At 40.5% G+C, this 22,853-nt stretch overlaps 1 protein-coding gene across 2 annotated transcripts in view; it reads left to right on the top strand.

Moving 5' to 3' along the window:
- Positions 1 to 1,768: 1,768 nt before the first annotated feature.
- The window catches only part of RSBN1L (round spermatid basic protein 1 like), a 47,156-nt gene continuing 26,071 nt past the window's right edge, over positions 1,769 to 22,853 (top strand). The window contains exons 1-2 of one of the 2 annotated variants that reach the window (XM_071733975.1): positions 1,769 to 2,495; positions 13,034 to 13,147. In XM_071733975.1, the coding sequence (XP_071590076.1) occupies positions 1,856 to 2,495; positions 13,034 to 13,147 (754 nt within the window). In that variant the 5' untranslated portion in view covers positions 1,769 to 1,855. The remainder of the gene's footprint in view (positions 2,496 to 13,033; positions 13,148 to 22,853) is intronic. The other variant, XM_071733976.1, reaches the window with a different exon arrangement.

Raw genomic sequence — 22,853 nt, forward strand, 5'->3', positions numbered from 1 at the left:
GACCTTTGTACTCACAGGTATGTTTTAGTAATACCAGTCTACAGAGGGACAGATAGATTTGTACCTGGGTTTCAGCCTGGCATTGGATGTCAGCCAAACTGGATGTTAGCTGATTACTGCTCAAATATGTGCTGTGAAATGTTCTTCCTGTGCTTTGACATAGATGCCATTTTCCCCATCATGACTAGAAATACAGTTTGAGGATATACTCTCACAGTAGTGAAACTTGAATCATCAGAGGAAAAATCCTTTAGGCAGAGCTGGCTGGATTTAGAAAATATATTCTGCACTGCTGTTGAGACAACACTGAACTGAATTCAGCCTACTTTATAATGTACAGGCAACGAAGCACAGAAGGACATAGCCAGAGTGCTAGGAGTAAGCTTATTCTGAGGCTGGTCAGTTGCAGCTTAAATGAAAAGTTCGTGAAGAAAAGAAAAAAAAAATCTAATCTCAAAACTTTGTCTGTTAATATATCCCATACAAACCTTCACAGAGCGATTTGATTTGGCAGCAGTCTCCTAGATAAAGTTTAATGTGGTAGCTACTCTGTTCTTTCTGCCGTGACAAGGAGTCTTGCAGGGATCACTTACAAGGAGACTGGAAACGCAAACACTCCAATGAAACAAGGGCTCAGGTTATTTCTACAACCCCTTCCCACTTAGAGTCCGTCTTACGAGAGTTCCACTTTGTACATGAAGAGCGGCAGCCGGAGATGCCAAAGGCACAGCTGGGGGATGTGTGTGTCCTACAACTCCACCTTGTAGCCAACGCTTTTGCTGTGAAGGAAGCAGCAGCGCTGTCCCCTCCCCGAGGCACCGAGGTGTCGGTGACCTTGCTGATGAGATCGACACCTGACTGTTCCGGTGGAACTGCATCTCGCACAGCACCAAACCTTTGCAGCACCTGCTTGCCTCTCATCAGGCCCAGAAAGGCTTCCAGGCCTTGAGCTGACTTTCTCCGATGATTTGAGGGAGAGTGGAAAATTCGTGTGCAGCCGGGAAGGCGGCTGCCACCCCAGCCTTGTACCCAAGGCGTCCATCGAGATAACGCGGGCAGCTCCAGGGCACCGGGCTCACCCCGAGCGCTGCTGCAGCCTCCGCTTTAGGAGACTGGAAACACCGCCTGACGGACACTGTCACCTGCCGGGAAAGGCGCTATTCCCAACTTTCCTTCTTTCTCAACAAAAAGCTTTCTCAGGAAACAATCGGGGAGCAGGCGGTGGCCGCGGAGCTGCCGAGATCCCCTCAGCTCTCTCCGCAGTGAGCAGTGCCGGGCGGCACCGAGAAAACCCAAAAGCGTAGCATGAGAGAGAACCGGCTCTCGGCTCGTTATGGCCTCCAAGACCCGCAGTAACGCGGTCCAGCCCGACCACCCGGATCCCGAGGAAGGGGATCCCCGGGACGCGGCCCCTCAGGCCCCGTCCCGTCCGCCATCGCTCGGGGAGACTGCTTGCCCCAGCACGAAGGGCGCTGCCCACCACCCCCGCCGGGGCTGCGGACCAGGCCAAAGGCCGGCCACACATCTACCCGAGCGCTCTTCCCGCTCTCGGCCCCGCGTCCAGCTGAGTGCCGCCTCCGCTCCTGGCCCCCGGCAGCTGCGCCCGCCCTGACAGCAGCAGCAGCCGCCCCCTCCCCCCCACCCGTACACTCGCCCCCGCTCTCCGACTGCGCACTCAGCCGAGCCCGCCGCCCCCAATCCCCTGAGAACCCGCCCCCTCCGCACCCTGCGATTGGCTGATGCCGCTGTCTCTCCGGCGCTGCGCTTGGCCATTGGACGAGGCGAGGGTCCCCCCCACCCCTCCCGGTTCTGTCGGTTGAGGCGAGCCGAGAGTAAATAGAAGCAGGAGCTCAAAATGGCGGAGCCGCCGAATCCTGTTCGTGGCGCGGCGTCGCCTGAGCAGGAGCCTTTCGGCGCCAGGCCAGCTCCGGACGCGAAGGTTTCCCGTGGGTCCCAGCCAGCCGCCAAGAAGATGAAGGGAGCCGATGAGAGGAGCTTGAAGGGCACGAAGCGCGTCAACGGTGAAGGGGGCGGTGGTGGCGGCAACGGCGGGAGCGGCAAGCAGTCCCTGCCGCTGCCTGCGGTCGTGCCGAGCTACAGCAACCCCGCGGCGTGGGGCTTCTCCGCTCTCCCTTCCGGCCCCTCCGGGAGCACTGGGGGCTTCGCTTTTCCTTCTCAACTGCCACGGAAGCTGCTGTCGCCCGCCGTTTTGCTGCCGTCGTCCGCCTCCCCATCCCCTTCCTACCAACAGCACCAGCACCGCCACCACCGGCACCGCCTGGCCCTGTCTGTCGAAGCGGGAGGCTGCGGTAGCGGCGGGGCCGCCGGCGCTGGTGGCGGGAGCGCCAAGCCGAAGAGGCCAAAGGAAAAGCGGGACAAGGAGAGGAAGAAGCATGGGACCCTGCCCGTGGTCGCAGTGGTGGGAGATGGCGGCGGGGGCTTGAGTGCGGCCGGCCGGGAGGAGAACGGAGAGGTGAAGCTGCTGTTACCGAAAGGTGAGGGGCGGGAGCTGTGGCTGTTCGCGGCCCGTGGAGGATCGCTTGCTGCCCGCAGCCTCAGGGAGGCTGAGGAGCGGGAAGGGAGGGCTGGGAGGAGGGTTGGTGAAGGCTGGAGGAGATCTGGAAGGGGCAGCGAGGCCCAGCTGGGGAGGGTCGGTATGGTGCTCTACGTGAAAGTGCCCAGAGCTGCTGTAGCTGCCGTGAAGGAGCAGGAAATGGTTGTGATGCTCGGGTCGAGCCGTTAGGACGGCAGCCGGCCCCCGCCCCGCCTCAGCGCTCGGGCCCCGGGGCAGCGCCGCTTCTCGGGGGCCTCACCTGCTTACCCCCTCCGGAGCCCGGCACAGCCCGGCTGGAGGCTGCGGGCTCGAGCGGGTAGGAGATCGCTGGCGTTGTGTAAGTTTGTGGAAAAGGCAGTGGCGGTTTAGTCTGCCGTCAATCCTGTCAAAAAAGGGGGTGTGGAATTAGCGATGGCGTCAGCCAGAAGCTGCCAGAGGCCTTAGGTTTTCTTACCTATTAGGGAAATAAGGGTGTCTAGTAATTTACTAGAGATCTGCGAACAAAAATGAATTTTTTTATTGCTAGGGGGTGGCAGGGGGGACGGAGAAGACCACGTATTAAAAGATAAATCCCGGTTTTAAAATTAAATTCTGACCTGTCTCGTTTATTCTAGTATTAACTTTACAGGCTAAGTCATTGAGAGCAACAGAGCATTCAGTTAAAATCTAGATACTTAAACTTTTGAAATTTCAGTTGCTGCTTCAGGTTTGCTTTATTTCCTGAAGATCACTGACCTAAAATCTCCAAGAAATGCTTGAGGCTTTGAGGAGAAAGAGGAGTGCTGGGTCAATTTATTAATGGGGCTGGACAAAAATGGTTTTATTGCTTAGAGTCTTGCAGACTGTAATCAACAATAGATGCTTAGGAAGTATAAGACAGTACTAGAATATATGCTTTTATTTTCAGGATATGCTTTTCCCAGTCTCTGGGGACCTTGAAGTGGATTTGAATGCTTTTGCATTTACACTGAAATACAAAGAACTTGGATCTTTCACTCCACTATCTAGTTTAAGCATGTTTACTTTCTTTCAAAGGAAAGATAAATTCTAGCTGCTACCTAGGCTTAGGTTACTTTGATTGTGATCTGTACCTGCACTTAAAGGATGAGCCAAGCTTGTAGAGAAGAGTAACTAATATCAATGTACCTTTTTGTCAACTTATTATGTTATCTGGCTGCCTTAGTTAATTTTCCACTGATACCGTAGACTCTGATTCACTTGCCTTTGAGTGTGGGTTTTTTGTTGGTTTTTTTTTTTGTTTGTTTGCAATTGTTCTTTTTGGTTCAGCATGTTGCATGTATCTTTTTTTCTTGGAGTCTCAATTGCTGGTGTACAGGTGGGCCTGAAGTATGCAATTTCAGTGCTTTCAAGTATTTAATTTTAGCCTTTTTTCCTTGTTTCTGTCCAAAAGATTAGCTTAGGAAGAGTTTTAAGAAATGATACTCGGTGTACATTTGATGTTGCTGAAGCTATCTTGTCTTCAGGGGTAGCCACTAAGAAATGCACCTTTCTAGCAAAGCTATGGAAATGATAACAATTTTCACTCAGATTGTCATAGTGTCCTACCTGTGTTATACAGTCAAGTTAATGTCTGAGAACAATATTGTAGTAATATGATGAAATGGGTTCGTTTGCACACTGGTAAAAGAAGTGTGAAATAGAACTCTACTGGAAGCAGTTATTCATCTTCAAAGAGGAGGTTCTGCACCTTGTATGTGGAAAAGAGATTTTCCCAGAATTTATATGAGAGGCACAAGTACTTGTCTTTTTTATTGCTCTTTGCTCAGAACAGACCTTTTTACTTGTATTTATTGAAAACCTAAGTACAGACAAGAAATAGCATTTTCTAAGGCAAATGCTGTCTGTATGACATCTAGGTCTCCAGATTTCTATTAAGAGAAACTGATTTCTAAAGCAAAAATTTTGTGGCACGTTTTCCTGTATAAATTAAAGACATTTATATTCGTGTATTTTTGCAGAGAAGGCTGTAAGAAAGAGGGATAAACAGAGTCATCTTCTGATGGCAGCCAGCCTATTTAAAGTGGTTCTGTATTTGACTATAGATTAAGGAACAGGTTTGTGCTGTTAATCCTGTGAATAATTTACTGTTCACGGTGGAAATGAGAAATACAGTTATGATACAGGGAGGAAAGAGTGACTGGGGGGGGCATGCAAAATTTCAAGTGGAAAACTAAGAATGATATATTAGATATATTAGAGTGGGAGGGTGGAATAGGTAGGATTTGAGCATCTGGGTTGCTCTGACTGTGGCACAGCCTAGAAGAAGATATTGTAGGGATTCTTGCTGCAGCAGTGATGAATAAATGTGGAATGGGTGAATATGAGATACTGATGGGGGGGGAGATAACATTCAAAAGCTGTGTGAGGAGGAGGTGGTTCTGATCTTGTTAAGGGGCAAAAGATGTATGTGGGTGCTGAAGGAAAGTCAAGGAAGGCTAAAGGAAGGGTAGGCTAGAAGGAGTGAAAAAATTGGGCAGCCTACAGATATGAAATTGGGGTAAACTTAGAGGATTTTGTGTAATAAAAGCAGAAACTTGCACACACAGACAATATAGGGGAAGGTAGGATTAAAATTTGTCTCTTTAGGTGTAATAAGATGAGTGTATAGGAGCTGCCATGTGTGCAGCTGGTAATACATCTTAAAAATCAAGCTAATGCAGGCAAGTGCCAATCTCCTTTTTCTGGAATCTACACTTAGACAACCGCTTTGCTTTTGGTGCTATGGAAAATGAGCAACAATGTGGAATTGACAGTATTGATTTTTTTTTTTTTTTTCTCTCATAGCATTCCGAACTGATACATCTATCAGTGTTGCACCTACCAGAAAAATCTGCAGATGGGGAGACTAGAGGTGTAGAAGTCTTTGAGAGAGGCACAATTATCAAAAGATGAGCAAGTGGAATGAGTGAGATTTCCTTGATTGTTTTGAGGTTCTGAAAATGGAAAAGCTCTGTCGTTATTCTTGCGTCTGAAGATGGGTAGACAGATGGGAGTGGAATTCCCAATGGAACTTTGTACTACTAAAGGTGCCAGTGTCTATGAGCTGGGAATTCTGTTTCTAATTGGTGAGCTGTGTGCATACTCTGCTACACGTAGCAGTTTTTACGCTGGGAGAAAAAGCTTACTCTGGTGAGAGAAAGGGAGGGCCTGCACAAACCTTAGTACTTGAAGAAACGAAGAGTGAAAATTGGGTGGTCGGGGTGGAATGGCAAAATTTGTCTTGTGGGATTTCTGGGACTGGTGCAGATGATATAATACAGGGAATCGGGGTGTGTAGTGATGTGGGGTGAATGAATGTTGAGATCTGGACTTGGAAAACTGTCATCAGAGGATTTTTTGAATAGTGCCAGTAGCATTTTCCTAAATCTAGATTAAATATTGTGGTGATGATAAGGGTTATTGACCCTGAGAAGTAGTTTTTTCACTTTTTTTTTTTTTTTTTTTTTACAAAAAGCTGATGATAGGAGCTGATGTTTGTCCTTTGCTTGCAGTAGTTACTACTAGTAGGAGAGCCTGGTTCTGGGAAGCAATAGGAAGGTGTTAAGCTTCCTTATAGATGGCTAATGTGTTAAAATTGCTTTAAAATTCGGTATTCTCTTCCTTAAACAAGTCTGTATTTAGAGATTTCTCTGCTGTTTTAGTTTGTTAGACCTTTAACCTGTTGAGTCATAACCAGCTTCTGTTAAACGAGTGGAGTTGAGTGAGCTCTTCAGAGATTATCATCTAGCATGTAGAGAACCTGGAAGATCATTTTGTCATATGCATGATTTGTTCTGCAGATAGGAGGTTTAGGATGGTTAAAACACGCTTAAATTTCACTTGTCAAGTACATTCTGAAAGTGGAATTAAAAGTTGTGTACCTATATTTGTTTTAAAATATGGTGTGAATCTGACAGGTAGGATTTCTGTTCCAAGTTATGACTATACTGGTTTAGTTAGTCATTGAGCTGATACTCTGCTCTAGCAGTTCATAGTTGAAATTGTTTTCTTAATAGTGCAAAGCTCAGGTCAGCCCCTCCCATCCTCATCAGACAAAGGCTTGCTGTAATATGTGATACCAATGCATGAACCATTTTTTCTATTCTTTTTTTACTCTTTCTGTGTAGTTTCCCTTTCTCCATATTTTTTTTCCTTCAGTGATCCATTTCCCGATACCTTAGTGTGCAAACAATCACAAAACGAGACCGAAATATTTAAGTGCAGATGGAGGCTCCTTTTATGAGCATGAAAGCTGAATGTGGTACTGTAGGTCTTGTTTTTACTTGTAGTCTGTGTGTTGTTTTTTTTTTAATTTCTCCAGCTGTCTTTGAAGGATCAATAAGATTTCAGGTCGCCATTTAGTAGTGATTCTTCTGATAACTTTGCTTTGGGCTGCATGACACTTGTCCATTTTAAGCTTTCAAGGATTTTTTTTTTTTTCTTCTGCTTGACTCACTACCCCACCTCCCTGCTGAGCTCCTTAAATTCAGTCGTCATTTTCGTGCTTGTGAGGCCTCTTGATCACTCTTCTGAATTTTTAAATATATTTCTATTTAGATACCTGAGTGTAATCAGCAATATCTAGAAAGTGTTTAGGGTTTTAATTGTGGTATACAAGAGGAAGAGAGAGTTTTCAAGTTTCTTCATGTGTTGGAGATGTATATGCAGTTTAGGTTTGAGAGCTGATGGTGAGATTAATGTAAGCATCTGATGTTGGAATGAATTTTGATGAGTGTACCTTTTTCCTTAGGGTACCTGTCTTCTTTCTGCCTCTATGAAATAGTCATGAAGCTTTGCTTGACAAAGCAAAATTTCATTTGCTAAGTTGGAGAAAAATCAAAGCCCCTCCTGTACCCTAGAATCCAGTTCTGTGCAATTTATGCAGCAGAAACTTACTCTGGTTTTAGAAAAAATATATTTTTCAGTTGAAGTGAGATCAGTAGACTGAAACATCAGATATGAAACCTCTCATTAGAAGCCTTGTTTGCAGCTGTCATGCTCTCAGTTACCAATTTCTGATGCAACTCCCCAGTGCTTGGGCTTAGACTTGGATCATTCAGTTATGCATGTAGAAGGTCTCCCTTAGAAATGCAAAGATTAGAGTAATTGCAAAGATTAGATTTAAATTTCTTGGAAGTGTTTTGATTCTGAAAGGGATTTATCTTCCCATTCACTGGAGGGCTTGGGGAAATGTTCTTGCCTGGTAAGGGGATTTCTTTAGTCATTTCTTGGATTTGAAATGTCAGTTACTGAAAGGGATGTTAGCCAAATATTCCTGGCTGTTGGAATGAGAAAGCTATCTTGATTTAATTTTTTTTTTTTTTTGGTGTCTCAGAATTAGAATTTGGTTTTTTTTCATGTTCATTAAGTCAGAATGCCTGCCTTGTATGACTTAAAGTGCAGGTGTCAAAACCGTTAACATAGTGGTGTTAAACGTACTTCAGTTATCTGCATAATCAGATAAACATGGCTTCTTGAGGGTTTCTTTTTATGGGTATTTGTATAAAGGGGGGAAAGTACAAATGGTAAGAATAGTGACTGATGTCCTTGCACTCATCTCTTCTTCCCCCTTCCCTTTGGTTACTGTAGCTGGTGGTAACAACAGTACAGTAGTGTCTGTTAGCAGTAGTTTATAAATATTTTGCCTGGTGTGCACTGACAGTCCTTAAATCAAAAGGAGAGAGAGGCTGAATACTTTGACCATAGTCTGTGACTGACTACTAATGTGGGTTACCATCTGGAAAGCTGATGCAAAGCAGCTGCAGCTTTTGGCATCGGAGGGGATTGTAAAACTCTCCTCTTTCAGTGCTGAAATGGACTTGAAATCTCCATTGGCTTCAAGGTGCAAATTTCAGAATGTGGCAGTGACCATGCTGCACATAATCCACTATCGACTGTTTCCCCCTTGGCAATCTCTATACACTTGATTTAGCTTTTTGTCTGTAGAAAGCTTTCAAGGCAAAGATCAGGTTAAATTTTTGAAATCTGAATTGTGTACTCTAATTTAGTGTTCCTTTATCTTCTAATTGGGAAATAACAGCATTATGGGAAAGTATCTACCTGCTTAAAAAACAAAATACTCTTTCTATAGCCTTTACTTGTAAACAACTGTTTATCTTGCCATGGTATGTCTTTTATTTCTTTTATGTGTGTACCCAACATCCAGAAAAAGTAGGTCTTGAATTTGAGAAGGAAGTATGCCTATCACTCTGAATTAATTTGCTAAATTGTGTGGATTCACTGTAAAGTGAATACATTCCTTAGATATTGCTTAGGAAGGTGAGGTGAAACACTTCATCATACTAGAATTCTGTCTGTGTATAGCACTTTTTTTTTTTTTTTTTTTTTTTTAAATATATCACTTTTGCTGCATTTCATTCACTGGCAGAAAGTACGGTGGAACTTCTGAACTTGAGCAGGGCATCTAGAAATATCTTAATTCTTTAGGCAGTGCATTTCCTCCAAACAGGGTTACTTAATTTCTACAGAACTCTGCAGTTTAAAGTTTACACGTGACGTTGGCTTACATAGTAGAATAAAAGATAATTCTATATAGTATTATATAATAATAGACTTTTTTTTCAGGCTGCAGAGCTTGAAAGCTAAGGAGTGAACCTAACCCTTACTAGATCTTCCATATCATCTTCCTGTGGTGATTGGAATTTATTTATTTTTTTTAACCTTTTTAAGGGAGTATTTACAAACTTTATTTAGTCCATGACCAGTTATTTTCTGAGTGTTTATCTGACAAAATCTTTTAAAACAGAAGTGAAAAAGTAGGAAAAAAACTTCTTCAAAAGATACTGGGTTCTAAACTTTTTGGATTTCAGTTTTCATGTAGTTAAAGGTACATAAATGAATAGAAAGTCTGTGTTTTTGCATGAAGCATGTAGTGCAATCAGGAATGATGTGAAAATATTCCTAAGGGATTCTGTGCTACAGTAATAGTTGCACGTATGAAAAGTTTGTATGTAACAACTACTGTATGTTGGTCACAATTGTCCCTAATGTAGTTGCTAAAAACACAGCAAAAGATACAGATTAATGTGAAGAGACCTAAATATATCATCAGCTCTTTGGAGCTAGTCTTTCAAATTCATCAAATGAACATTAAGATAATGTTTTGAGGACTGCTGACCTCTTTGCATGTTGAATGTGGCCTGGAAGCTCTGCAGCAGTAGTAAGCATTGGGCTGAGCTGAAATAGCTGGAATCAGAGACATCAGCCATACAGCTGTGTTCTGGCCAGGGTGAAAGCTAGTGGGTTGCTTAGGGTTTTGGATGTCTTCTTAACTTGTTCAAAAGAATAGGTTTTGTCTTGTGTTCCCTTGCCCATCTCACTGGTGTTTTATTTTGTGATTTGTAGATTGTAAATTGCTTAATGCTGTAAGCATTTTTGTTAAAGCAGGATTTTGGTAAAGAATTTTCATGTTTCTCATTTGAGAAAATGAGATTTAGTCTGAAATGACATTTGGCTGGAGGGGATTGGTACCTTGTATTAGATACGACACTGAGAAATACTGATTTGTGGCATTTTGGAAAGTCCCAAAGAGCTCTATAGTCTGAATGTTAGTGAGCATTTTCATATGGTGACAGCAGTTGGTATGGAGACTGAACTTGGAGAATTGCACTTGCCTTGCCCTTCCTTATTAGACATCTGTGCCATAGGTATATTTTAATCATGTTTATGGACTCTAGTGGCTATTGGATACTTCTAAATTTGCTGACTTAGCAGAACCAACATTGCTAAATTGCAGTAAATTTTTGTAGAAAATTCAATCTTAAAATGATTTGGTTGATTTTTAATCTCTGCATCCCATTGAGAGCTGTGAAATGGAATACATATCACTGAAAATAATCTGCAGAATTTTGTTTGAGACTTGAGTTCTGCCATCCAGACTAGAAAATTCTTATTTTTACTTAGAAGATTAAGCCATTTGAATTGAGAATTAAGATCTAACTGTTAATCCATGGAATGACTCTCATTTTGACATACATTTTCTTTTTATTATGTTTTTTCCCTATGTCAATATTCATGCTTTTTAAGGCACATTTTATCTATTGCTTATCTTTTCTGTGGGCTTTGAGGGGGGAACGTGAGAATTTCTGCATTTAAACTGGGATTCTCAACTGTTCTTTACTTGCCTTAGCTTGTACACTGGTTTTGTTCTACTGTGATTTCTAATAGGGAAATAATTAAATTTAATTTATTTCAGACCTTCTTTGCATCCATTTATATGGTCTTTGCAATAGCTTCAAGTATGATTTGCCAGTGGCTGTTTGCTAAAGGAGGTCACAGAACACTTCTATTGTTTCTTTTGTCTGGAACATCTCACCATAGACTCTGCTAATTGCTTTCTCAATGTAAAAATAAACTAGAGGCTCTTCAAGAAGGTTTTGGCATGTTCTCTGTCCATACTTATGTGTTGCTTCTGACAAAACTGGAAGATTGATTTGCGTGGGATACTATTCATGAGCCTGCAATAAAGGATTCTTTGTCTTCTCTTGTCCTCTTTCAAGAAGGCTCAGCATTTGTAAATGCTTTTCAAGCTTTCTTTGATTTGTAAGTGATAGCAGAAGTCAAGTGTGCCTCTTAACAGGATGCTAATGTTGAAGTAAAATCTAGGTCTTCCCATGATAATTATAGTTAACATTCAGGGCAGGTTACAAATCAAGCCTAGGGCCTGCTTGCTGAGCAATTGCTTTCAGAGTGTTTCTTAAATTCCTGTTACATGGTTTTATTTCCTACTTTACACTCTTAAATTGCAGGGGATTTACTATTTAGGGGTTTCTTTGGGGAGAGAAGCAGGCTGGAGAGGAAGATTGATGTCTGCTTAACCTATTTCTAGAAGGTATAGGCTTGTGTTGCTTAGTAAAACTTGTTTGGATTCTGTGTTCTGCTGTACAGATTAATTTGCTTTGTCATCCCTTCTCATTGTACCATTAGAAGGCTGTTCTTGAATGTGATTGTTTCAGTTGCTTAAAGGACTCCCACACAGTTTTAAGCACAGCTTATTCCTTGATTTTTGTGCCTGCATAGTTTCTCTTCTTTCCTTACTGTTAATCTGTGGGTAGGCAGCAGTGATGTATCAGTTGCCATCTATCTCAGTTTTTATTTTCTTAGCCTTTTCACAAAATACGTTCTTCACCCTAACAACTTCTAGGGTTCCAGTTTTGTAGCCTTACTGGACACTCCTCAAAGGAAAGATAAAAATGCTGTGGAGTCATTGTTACAGTATTAATTTATGTGGATTACTGTGGACCCTTTGTGTCTTTTGTTTAACACTTAATAAATAATTTGGTCATGGGACACTATATTGCCTCCTAGAATTGAAGCAGTCTTTGATTTGGTTCTGAGGAATGTTTCTAATTTGTTAGTAGTGAAGATACCTGCTGCTTCTATTTTATGTGAATGCTTGAGCGAAAGTAATTGGATTTCTTTTTGCTTCCACATGGGGTTTATAATGCGAGTACCATAAATAAAACATCAGGACTGTTTCTGAGCTGTTTTATTGAGAAAGCATTCTGAAGCATAACATTATGTAGAAGCTTGAAATCAGATTTCCTTTTTCCCTGTGGTGGTTAAAAAGCCCAGTAAATTCTTGGAACAGGTACTTGGCTTCAGGCCAAGAAACAAGACATGAAGTGCTGGCTGCAGTGCATCTAAGTCTAGTTAAATCTGACTTCTCTAAATGCTTGGCCTCAAAATAAATCTGAGTTTGGCTTAAAATGTTGACTCCTTGAAATCAGTGAATTCTTCTGAGTGTAGTTCCTGTAGAAAGCACACCTAAAGGCTCTGCTTTTGTATGACAGCTACCCAAAACCTAGAGTGACTTGACAGGAAACTAGATGAATAATAAGACTGCTCAGGTAAGCTGTTGCAGACTGTGGGTAGGAAAGGGAGGCACCAGTGCATTATATCTGTAGTGCAAATAGAGCACATTTCATGTGACTTTATAAATTACATTTTACTGCTATTAATACACGAGAGTAGCACATGAACTTGATGTGAAAGAATTTGCAGCTGATAAATTGTCACTCCAAGCCATTTGCAAAAGCCTTTAAGTTTAGGCTATGTGGAAATAGTTACCTAAGGTTTCTAAAGTATATTTGCATCCATGCAATTACAAACCCTATGGTTTTTTTCCCCACTTCTTGTCTAATGCATGTAGCTTGAATGTCAAGAAGAGCCAATTGCAGATTGAAAATGAGGTAGCAGGAGTAAGCAAAAATGTTACCTGTAAACAGTTAACATACTGAATTGTTGCATACAGTTCTAACAGAAAGAAAACATATCTGGGTAAAATAAGCTTGTTGGATTAATGCAACAGATAAATATTAGCTTTTTATATTAAAAGTAGTGGTGTTTCCTTGTAACATCTTTTATCCTCTGAATAGAGCTCATATGAAAGTAATATGAAACGAGCATGTGACCATTAGTTTATCATTCCTACTTAACTGTAAAATATTTGCATTTCAGCTCAAATCAAAGACAAAATTAAAGAAAGGGAAAAGAAGCAAAAAGAGAAGAAGAAGCACAAAATAATGAATGAAATCAAGAAAGAAAATGGAGAGGTCAAATTATTGCAGAAAGGTAGGTTCATTTTAGTGCTTTAAAGTATTCGTGACTGGATATGATGCTGAGTTGTAATACTGTGCATTTAGCTTAATCCATTTTCCCTAATAGTTGGTATGAGGGTTGCAAATTAAAGCTTAACTCTAAATGTTTGTTAGTATTTTAGTCAACTGTGTTCATACCGGAGATTAAAACTGTGGCTGTCACCACAGTCTTGTTTATACAGAAGTAGTAAATACTGGTACTTCAAGGAGTAATTGATACATAATCTCTGCAGTCACTGAAGGTGGTTATTATCATTTTATGTATTGAGGAGAAGAAAAATTAATCCATGCCACATTTTATATCTAACATTATATTTTAAAACCTGAATAACTAAGAGTTAAAATTCAGGAACTTTTTCAAATACTAAAAAAATTCTGTTCAACACATAGTCAAGTTTTGGCTAATTTCTTCAACTTAATTTACTGTAACAAAATGTAATTAATATTGTGATTTCACATTTACTTATGCATCCACTGATTTTTAGAATTGTACATTAGCTGATGTTAGAGGGGGCCTAGCTGAATGCCAGTGCTCAGTAGGGTGGACTAGAGCAGGTTTGTCAGGACTGTCAGACTCCATCTCCAAAGGTGGAGACTCCACAATCTGTCTGGACAATCAGTATTACTATTGGACCACTCTTCAGGTAAAAAAGTGTTGTTTTCTGAAAAGGTTCCATTGCTGGATATCTCTGAGAATAGCTCTGCATTTGGCTAATAATAACCCCAAGCACTGATACATAAAGAGGGGCTGACCAGCAGCAAAGCAGCTTTGTTGAGAATGACCTTAGTGCTCTGGCAGACAACAAGCTGACTGGGAGCCAGCAGTGCACCTTCATGGCAAAAAAAAAAAAGGCCAACAGTATCCTGGGCTGCCCTAGAAAGGGCATTGCCAGCAGCTCAAGGAAAGTCTTCCTTCTTCACTGAGCACTGCTAGGACAGCATCTGGAGTTTTGTGTCCAGCTCTGGGCTCCCCTGTATATGACAGATACAGATTCACTGTATTGAGTCCATCATACAGCCAACAATGGTGAAAGAAGCATCTTTTCTATGAGCTAGGGCTGATAAAGCTGGGACTGACCACCATGGAGAAGGGGAGGCTCAGGGTGGATCTCATAGGTGTGTGTAAGCACCTGATGGAAGGGAATGAAGAATGAAGCCAGACTTCCCAGCAGTGAATAATTTCCCTCAACCTCCTGGCACTGCTCTTCCTAATTCTGTCCAGAAGGCTGCTGCCTGCTTTGCTGCAAACACACACTGACAGCTTATGGTCAAACTGCCATTCACCAGGACCCACAAGTCCTCCTGTCAAGCTGCTGTCCAGCCAGGCAGTCCTCAGCCTTTGCTGGTGTATAGGGTTATTCCTCTTAGGTGCAGGGCTTTGGACATCCCACTGTTACTTTGTGAGTCAGCTGAGCTTCATGATTCCATTAGTCCATTTCTGCAGTCTCTCAAGGTCCCTCTCACAGGCAGGCAGGAAACCCCTCTGGTTCCCCAGTCAGTCCTTCCAGTTTTGTATCACCTGCATGCTTGCTGAAGGTGCACTGCCCCCTGATTCCAGTCATTAATGAAGATTTCATGGGCACTGGCACCCAGATATCAATGGCTGGGTTATTCCAGTAGGGACTGTCCTCCAGCTGGATTTTGTGCTGCTGATCACAGTTCTTTGCAAATGGCAGTTAAATCAGTTATTGATCCACTTCACTGTTTGCTTAACTAGGGCAAGTTGCATCAGTTTTTCTGGGAGGATGTTGCTTATTTTAGTAGACCAAATACTAATTTTTTTGATCTGTTAGTTTTAGATGTGGCTTTTGAAGCTAGGAGAAATTCCTCGTGTATCTTACTGGTACTGCATCTGCTGCAGGATTTCATTTACTAACAAAAACTGAAACCCCAAAGCAAAACATTCTCTTCAACACATTAAAAATCAGACATAGAACTGTGTAATTACTACATCAGATATTACGCTTGCCACAGTTTGAAAAAAAGATTGGTTCTGTCCTAGCTCAGACCAGGACTGTACATACAGCTGCAAATAATGCACTAGCAACTCTGATAGCTTAAAACCTGTGTTGATCAGATCTCAAGATAACAGCTTAGACCCTGAGAAATGTGTAAGCTGGTGTTTTCCTGTGGGAAGAACAGGTGTGGCTTGTCTTTACTAAACCTGAACAGAAGTTGATTGGTGAGACTGAGCAACACTAAACTGTCTCAACAGTGAGATTCTTCAGCTTTTGTTTGTGTACCAACTTTATTTTTTTATTTATTTTTTTTTTAACTCTGTGTCCTGCTTCTATTGCCATTCAGCAGGTAAGGTGGAAACTGCCCAGTGAAGATACTTGGCCTCTAATGGTGCTTTATTTTCAAGTTAATACAGAAGAATGCATTGCACAGGGGCTGTGTTAGAACATCTGCTGTTCTGAGCTAATTGAGTAGCAGGGTATTCTCACAGATAGCATTGCTCCAAGTATATAAGGTGCCATATCTGTGATGCGTGATCAGTCAAGTATCATATTTTGTTTTCTTTAAGAATTTGGCAGGAAGTGTTTTGTAGATGCTATGCTTGATTTGCCAGTATCCTGCAAAATTGACTCCTATTTTGGGGAAAGAAGGTAGTCTGTCAGGAGAGCAATTACCAACAGCAAATGGATCCCCTGCAGTGGATTTGTATCCTCTTCAGAACAGCAGCTCTGCACGTCTGCAGTGGGCCCCCAGAAATCTTACTGGATGTGTACTATGGAGTTTGAATAACATTTCCTGATTCCATTTGCTGATCCAGCTTTATATCCTGGGAGTTAAGGGCAAGAGAGCAAAGGCAAAAGTGCTTTAAGATGCAGCTTCTTGTATGTATCACTGGTCAGTGCCTCTGTGACCATTTCAAACATTAACTCTTCATCTAAGGATAGCTTCTTGCTGTGGAACAAAAGTTAAGCCCTAAGCCCTCCTATTCTGAGGTCAGAGTTCACTTTGTGGGCTTAGGAACAAAGGTTTGAAACTAGTCTACTTTCCTTTTCTTCAGGTTTTTGGTTTTGTGGTTGGTTTTTTTGTGTGTCTTTAAGAGACTGTGTGTGTGTGTGTGTGGTGGTCTCTAAAGATGTTTTCAAGACATTGGATCTGTATCTTGTTGTAAAAGGTTGTTTCATCTGTGCAATACTTTTCTTATGTTAAAAATATTGTTAGTGGTTTGTTTGTATTTTATTTTTTCTTCTGCTTTGGACTTACTTTCATTGAGGGGGAGTTGAGGTAGTAGCTTGGCTGACCTTAGACAGTTAAAGTAGCTAAGATAAAAGCAATTAATTAAAGAGGTCATGCCTGAGAGGCTGGTGCCTTTTGAGGAAGAGCTGGTCCATAAGCCTGATTTTGGTCCTTTGAGCTGGATGTGGAGTAATGTAATGAATAAGAAAGCTTAGATGTAAGCTGTTCATCTGCTGAAACTTGGGTTGCTGTCGAAAGCAATGATAAAACTTGGCCACATTACAGAAGGGGAATTTTAGTAGTTTCAGGAGCTGACGAAAAAAAAGGAAATGTGTTGGGCTTTTTCAGAGAGCCTGCTAGTTTTTCTTGCACATCTGGAACAGGAAGTTTTTGTTACAATCCGTTTGCAGTTGCAGATATATTCTCTGTGGATTAAGGCTACATAATTGCCCTTTTTTCTCTCAATCTGTTGTGTGGAAAGAAGAGCTCAATTCCTGGAAATGAGGTTCTTTGCACTTGCATGTTGTTAAAAGTTGAGGAACTTGAAGTGTTTAAAACTTGTTTTTCAAAGAATCTGCATGCTTAAAACCTTCCTTTTAGAAATAGAAAGTTTTAATACAAAAAAGAAGTCACACCAATGTGACATGGCTGAGGGTTACTAGAGGTCCTGCAAAAAGAAAAATGGTAGACCTTTTGTAAACAGTCCCATTTGTGTTATTTGTTTAAAAAAAAAAAAAAAAAAGTTGTGTTGTTCTCATTAGTTATGTTAGAGCACAGCAATTTCTAAGAATGCAGTAGGAGAAATTTTTTAGTGTGTATTTCTGCAAGATTAAATGCCTTGATTTATGTAGTGCCAAAATGCATAGAAGGGAAAATGAACATCTTTATCATGCTCTTACCACTTTCTGAAAATCTTGAATAGCTGTTCTCAAGGTGTGGTTGTGATTATCTAAATTCCAGGAGGGCTGAGACAACATAAAATAGAATTATTTGGGGTATTTTAAGCTTCATTCTTTTGATGCTTAATGTCAAGCTTTCAAGCCTATAAATAGACAAGATCGTTGTCAGTTCTCAGTTGTACTCATGCTGTTTGGTTTGTTTCCTGGGCTGTGTACTGAGGCACCTTGAAGTTATGTTTGTTTTCAGCACATGGTCTATTAGCTTTTCAACCTGTCAGCAGCTGGTGTTGCTCATTCTCCTTAATTGCAGGGTGACTGCCTTTCAAGGCTGTTCAGAATTACATGAGCATGTTTTAACTCTTCCTAGGAAGACAGTTGTTCTAATCCTTTTGAACTATTTTGTAATGTTTTTCATTGACTCATGGAACTATTATGTGCAAACGTATTCATTGAAAATTTATAAACATAAATGTGTAATATGTAATTATCTATTATGCTAAAAAAAAACCTATAAAACTATTTCACTTCTTAACTAGCTGGCTGGTACTAATGAGGGGTTTTTACAATCTAAAAGACTTCTCATGTTTTTTCTTGTGCTGGATGGCTTTTATCTAAGTTTTTTTTGTGTTTTTGTGTGGTTTTTTTTTCTTTTTTTTTTGTTTTTTGTTTTGCTACTGTAAGTAGCAATGACTCCAAGAACACTTGTGCTCTCTACAGGTGCATATTTTTTTATTTACTGGTTGGGGAATGGTGTCTTGGGTGCCTCTGTTCTAAACTATTTTTTGTTTGTTTGTGGTTACAAACTTTAAACTCATTTGAAAATCCAAGGGAACACTACTGTGTTTGAACTGGGATTTCTGAGTTGGCTGTTTAAAGACTCAGCTTTAAGAGCTGTAGTCAACCCGAGTAATAAATTTCTAACGTATTAGTCAGTAGCTTTAGTTTGAATTGCAGTGAGAATGTGAGAAAATGCTTGAGTTATGTCTCTGGCCATGTGGGAGTATGGGAATAGTGATGAACATAAATTGGAGTTTACTTCTTATCTGTTCACTCTTACTAGAGAAAGGTAAGCAGAATATTCTGCAGTACTGCAGGAGAGGATGGTCCACAAAGGACCAGACTGAAGAGTTCAGTGTTTTGTAGCTGATGACAATAGTCAGGCTGGGCTCTCAGTGTGGCAGTGTACCTGCACCTGGCTGATGCTGCTGTGCCTTCCTCATGTGCTGAAGAATGAGGAGTAAGGTGCTGGGTTTCTGTCTTTCTGTTCAGTTGAAAAATCTATGAAATGTGGTCCTTGTTTAGGCTGTTCTGCAGTGATGTTCTTTCCTCTGTGCTCTTGCTTCCCACCAGGTGCCCTTCAGCTCTGTTAAATTTTGATGATTGAACTCTCCTAAAGAGAGGAAGTAAAAACTGACTTTAATTACTGGTTGCAGCTAAAAATGTTTGTCCCTTCCTGCTGCTAACTATCAGTACTAACTGGGTAAAAGAAAAATTCAGTGTTGTTTGGTTTTTGTTTATATCTTCTAGAGTTCCCCTCCTAATAATTTTGGGGTCTGTGACCTCAAAGCTGAGGAACAGTGCTCTAGTTGAAACAATTAAATGAAGTAGAAGCTTTGTAGCCTCTGCTTATGGTGAATTTCAGATCAATGATTTAAAAATTATTTTCTGGACAAAACACAACAAACTTTGGCAATTTTCTGAATTTTCTTCTTTTATAAAATTGCCCTTGGAAGGAATCTGTAATTACCAGAGTTCAGGCTGGCTATCATTTATTTAAATTACAATGTGTAGTCTATCAATAACTGAGCATTGACTTATTTGCATAAAGTTTAAGCACTTCTGAATCTGTCCTTAACAACAGGTGCCATGCTATGAGTGAAAGGAATATTGTGGCACCACAAGAAATAAATTTACTGAGCTACCATGAAAGATTTACCTATCAGGTAGATTTATTCAGTGGCAGAAGTATTTGTGGTACATTAGGACTGACTTGCCTAGAAGATCGTAAAAGGTTGTTCATAGCTAGTCTTGCTGTTACTGAATATGAGCATGCATGAACAAAACTAACACAGATTTCCATTCTTCTAATTTCTTTAAAAATACAAGTTTTATAACTCCATACTTGTGCAGGTACTGCTGACCAAATAGGAGAAACAAAATTAGAATTTTGCCATTCTTTGGTCATTTACGCTCTAGTAAAGCATGAGCTCAGTTTGCTTGTGAATATCACATCAAGGGGAAAGTTCTAGTAAATGTTTATGGGTAACAAGGTTTTTTCTCCCCACTACCTGTCCCTATGACTCTTCATTCTTGGAGTCCCACTTCTGTCTTGTGTTTCTCAATAGGCATTGGAAAGTTTTTTTGTTTTGTTTATAGGTGCTTCAGTAGCTGTGCTTGTCTAAATGCATCTTGGGGTGCATAGAGACAGAAGATGCCATGCACTGCAAAATGGCTGCTGTCTTGGCTGAATTTAGGTTCCAGCAGTTGTACGTGTGCCTGCACCTTTACTGTGATTGTTGGTGAGGAGCCTCTGAAACACCTGTCTTGAAGGTTTTGAGGTGTGAGTGTGTGCCTAAATAGTAATTTCTTGAGAGGTGAAATAAGTCAGCTTGCATCAAGCATTGCACTGTTGCTTAAATCTTGCTTAAAGCAAAGCTAGTGTGGATATCTCAGTCTTAACAGTGTTTGGATCTTTATTTAGCCCTGCATTTTCACCAAATTCTGTATGTCTGCTGTGAGGCACCATCGTTACTACCCTAGAGAGATATTAGGGGCAGTTCTTTTTTGGTTTGTTCTTTTTTGGTGGTCATTAGCAAGTGTCAAAGTGGCATAATTGTTTTTGGAAGCTGAACATTTTACTTTCAATTATTTTGATATATGCAGCAGGGGAGTGACTGAATGAACATAATTCTGCTTGTCTCTACAGCTAGTGCAAAAGGAGAATAAGATGAAAGCACCTTATTGGGCATTGCTGATAGCAGTCCTGGTATTTCATCCAACTATAATCCTTTTGCTATTGAAGTCTGCAATTTCTGAGCAGCTTCAAACACCTGCTTCAGAGCAGATCTTTGAAATGGAGCAGAGCAGAAGCCTTAGGCTAGAAATGTTCTGCCTCCTTGTTCTGTGGAATTCTATTCAAGCTTTGCTGAGAAACTATGACTTCTAGAAATCAGTTTTCCATTTTGTATTTGTATTCCTCAGGAAAACTGTGGCTGCATGCTAAAATAATTGAATGCAAGCATTCTGAAGTTGGGCATATGTTGATGTCAAAGCATGGGGAAGAGGCACTTCACAATGAGTGTGAAGTGATGCTGCTGTAGTGAAGGACAGAGGGAAGACATTGTAGTCTGTTCCATTTCACAGTTAAGTGAACTAGAATGTTGTCTTTAAAAAGCAAGCAGAGAAATCATGTAAGTTTAAATTTAAACTTTCAAGCTTTTGGGTTAGGAATCTTTCTTTTTTGGTTTACTAGGAACTTAGTCCTGTGTAATATGTGTGCTAAGGTGGGGGGATTTTTTTTTAATTTTTTTTTAACAAGGATTTGTAATCCTTATAAATTCTTTCAGTGCTCAGGGTGGAGGGGTGAAGGTGTGGTGGTAGGCGGTGTAGCTCAGAAGATGATGTTGTTTGCTGCCACTCATGAGGGGTGGGTTCTGCTACTGCCCATTGCCTGCTGTCAGTGGTCTCCATACTCCTCTCTGGCAATGCTGTGAACCAATTACATTTGCTAATCTAGCAGCAAAGTGAACAGATTTCTGCTGAACCATTAAGGTAAGTCAGTTTACTGTGCCATGAGATAAGCATCAGTCAGCACTGGAGTTGGTGTAGGATGGTGTGCCAGGAGCACTGGCAGAGGAGAGTTGGGAGTTGGGCTCATGTGTGGTGCTGAGATCTTAGACTGCTCAGCTGCATTATATATTCACATTTGAAGGCCAAACAAATAATTGTGAATCTGACATTTTTATAGTCTTTCAACATTAATTTTAACATTTCAATATAAATATAGTGTTCTCTATGAAATAGTGTATGAAGCATCTAAGAAATACTTTTTCTAAGTACATCATTAGCTTCCAGTTTAGAAATGATGTTCTTGACAGATTTTGTGTTGGGTGTGCAGTAGCATAAACTTGTGTGAATTTGAATAAAGTTCAAAACAACTAATGAGCTTTTGACATCATGTTATCTTTCAGTTTCTGTGTGAAGTTCTTTTTGAAAACTAAATCTTACTCTTGTTGGTATGGATTTTTTAAAAAAAGGCTTTAATAATGTTTTTAAAAAAATCCCATTTGGAATCCTGTCCTCTCTGACTTGTGTTTTAAAGCTCTTTTTCTCTCTAGTGGCATCAGTAGCTTCGACCCTTAAAGAAGGAGACTCAACATCTTGATTTTTCTCTCTTCCCAGTACAAGTAGCAGTTATCTCTGCTACTTCTCATCACAGATCTGGGTGTTGGTTTCTCCTCCCCCCTGTCCCCACCCCCCCTTTTTTTTTTTTCTTAAATTTTTTTTTTTTTCTTCAATGGTTGTTGCTCTCTTGGTTTCCTGGTGTTTCAGAATTAAAAATGGCCTCAGATCTATCTTTTTTAGTATTCAGAGATCCAAAATATTTGTGTGGAAGAGAGCTGTGCTCAGAGATGTGAGGCTGCTAACAAGTATTTATGTATTTCATTCCAAATTGTGAGAAACATTTTTCTTACTTCTCATGATCTGGGAAAGCATGTACTGATAAACTTTAATACTTGATATATGTGTAAATGGCATACTGTAGGGGTGGGGTGGTTTGATTTTTAATAGTGTGGGTTGGTTTTGGTTTTTTGTTGTTGGTTTTTTTTTTTCCATAGCTGCATCTGAGATAGATTAAGTGATGGATTAAAAATCCAGCCACCATATACTACAGGAGGTGTGGAATGCAATTGATTGTTTGTAAAACTTCTCAGAAAATATAATCAAAGGCAGGGAAAAAGGGGTAGTTTGGCAGGTAAAAACATAATCTGTCTTGTACTGAAGAAGCAGAGTTCAACTATTTTTTTAGGTAGTTTTGCATAGATCCACATTCATACCCATCTTCTATATAAGTAGTTCACTTTTCAACTTCTAGTAATGGGACGTAATTTAATAGCTGGATGTTCAGTAAGAACATATAAATACTTAAGTTGTCTTAAGGTTTTCTTTGCTCATTATAGACAAGCTTAAGTATGAGAGAGCAAAATGATTCTTGCCAAAGCAAGTAGTTTCTTAAGTTGTTTATTTTGTTTCTAGTTATACTACTGCTGGTTGTACTCCAATAAATATAAATTTTCATCCTTTTTCTGCTATGCTTGAAGTCCCAGATCTGAGTGATCTTGGCAAAAATCTGAACTCCATTTGAGAAAAAGTGGAGTGGGCTGACAGGTAACTCCTGCTTCCCCACCTCACCTTCCTGCAGCTTTTAGAGTTAATTCCATATTTTCTGTATTCAAACTAATAAAGTATTTGGAAATGTTTGACTTCTTTATGATAAATGTCAGTATAGCAATTAATTTTCTTGTTTAGAGTGAAACAATTTTAACATGGTGAGTTTAAAGCATTTTTAAGTGTTTGAAATACCTCTGT

Source organism: Heliangelus exortis, chromosome 1 (genome assembly GCF_036169615.1).
Source record: "Heliangelus exortis chromosome 1, bHelExo1.hap1, whole genome shotgun sequence".
Taxonomy (NCBI): Eukaryota; Metazoa; Chordata; class Aves; order Apodiformes; family Trochilidae; genus Heliangelus; species Heliangelus exortis.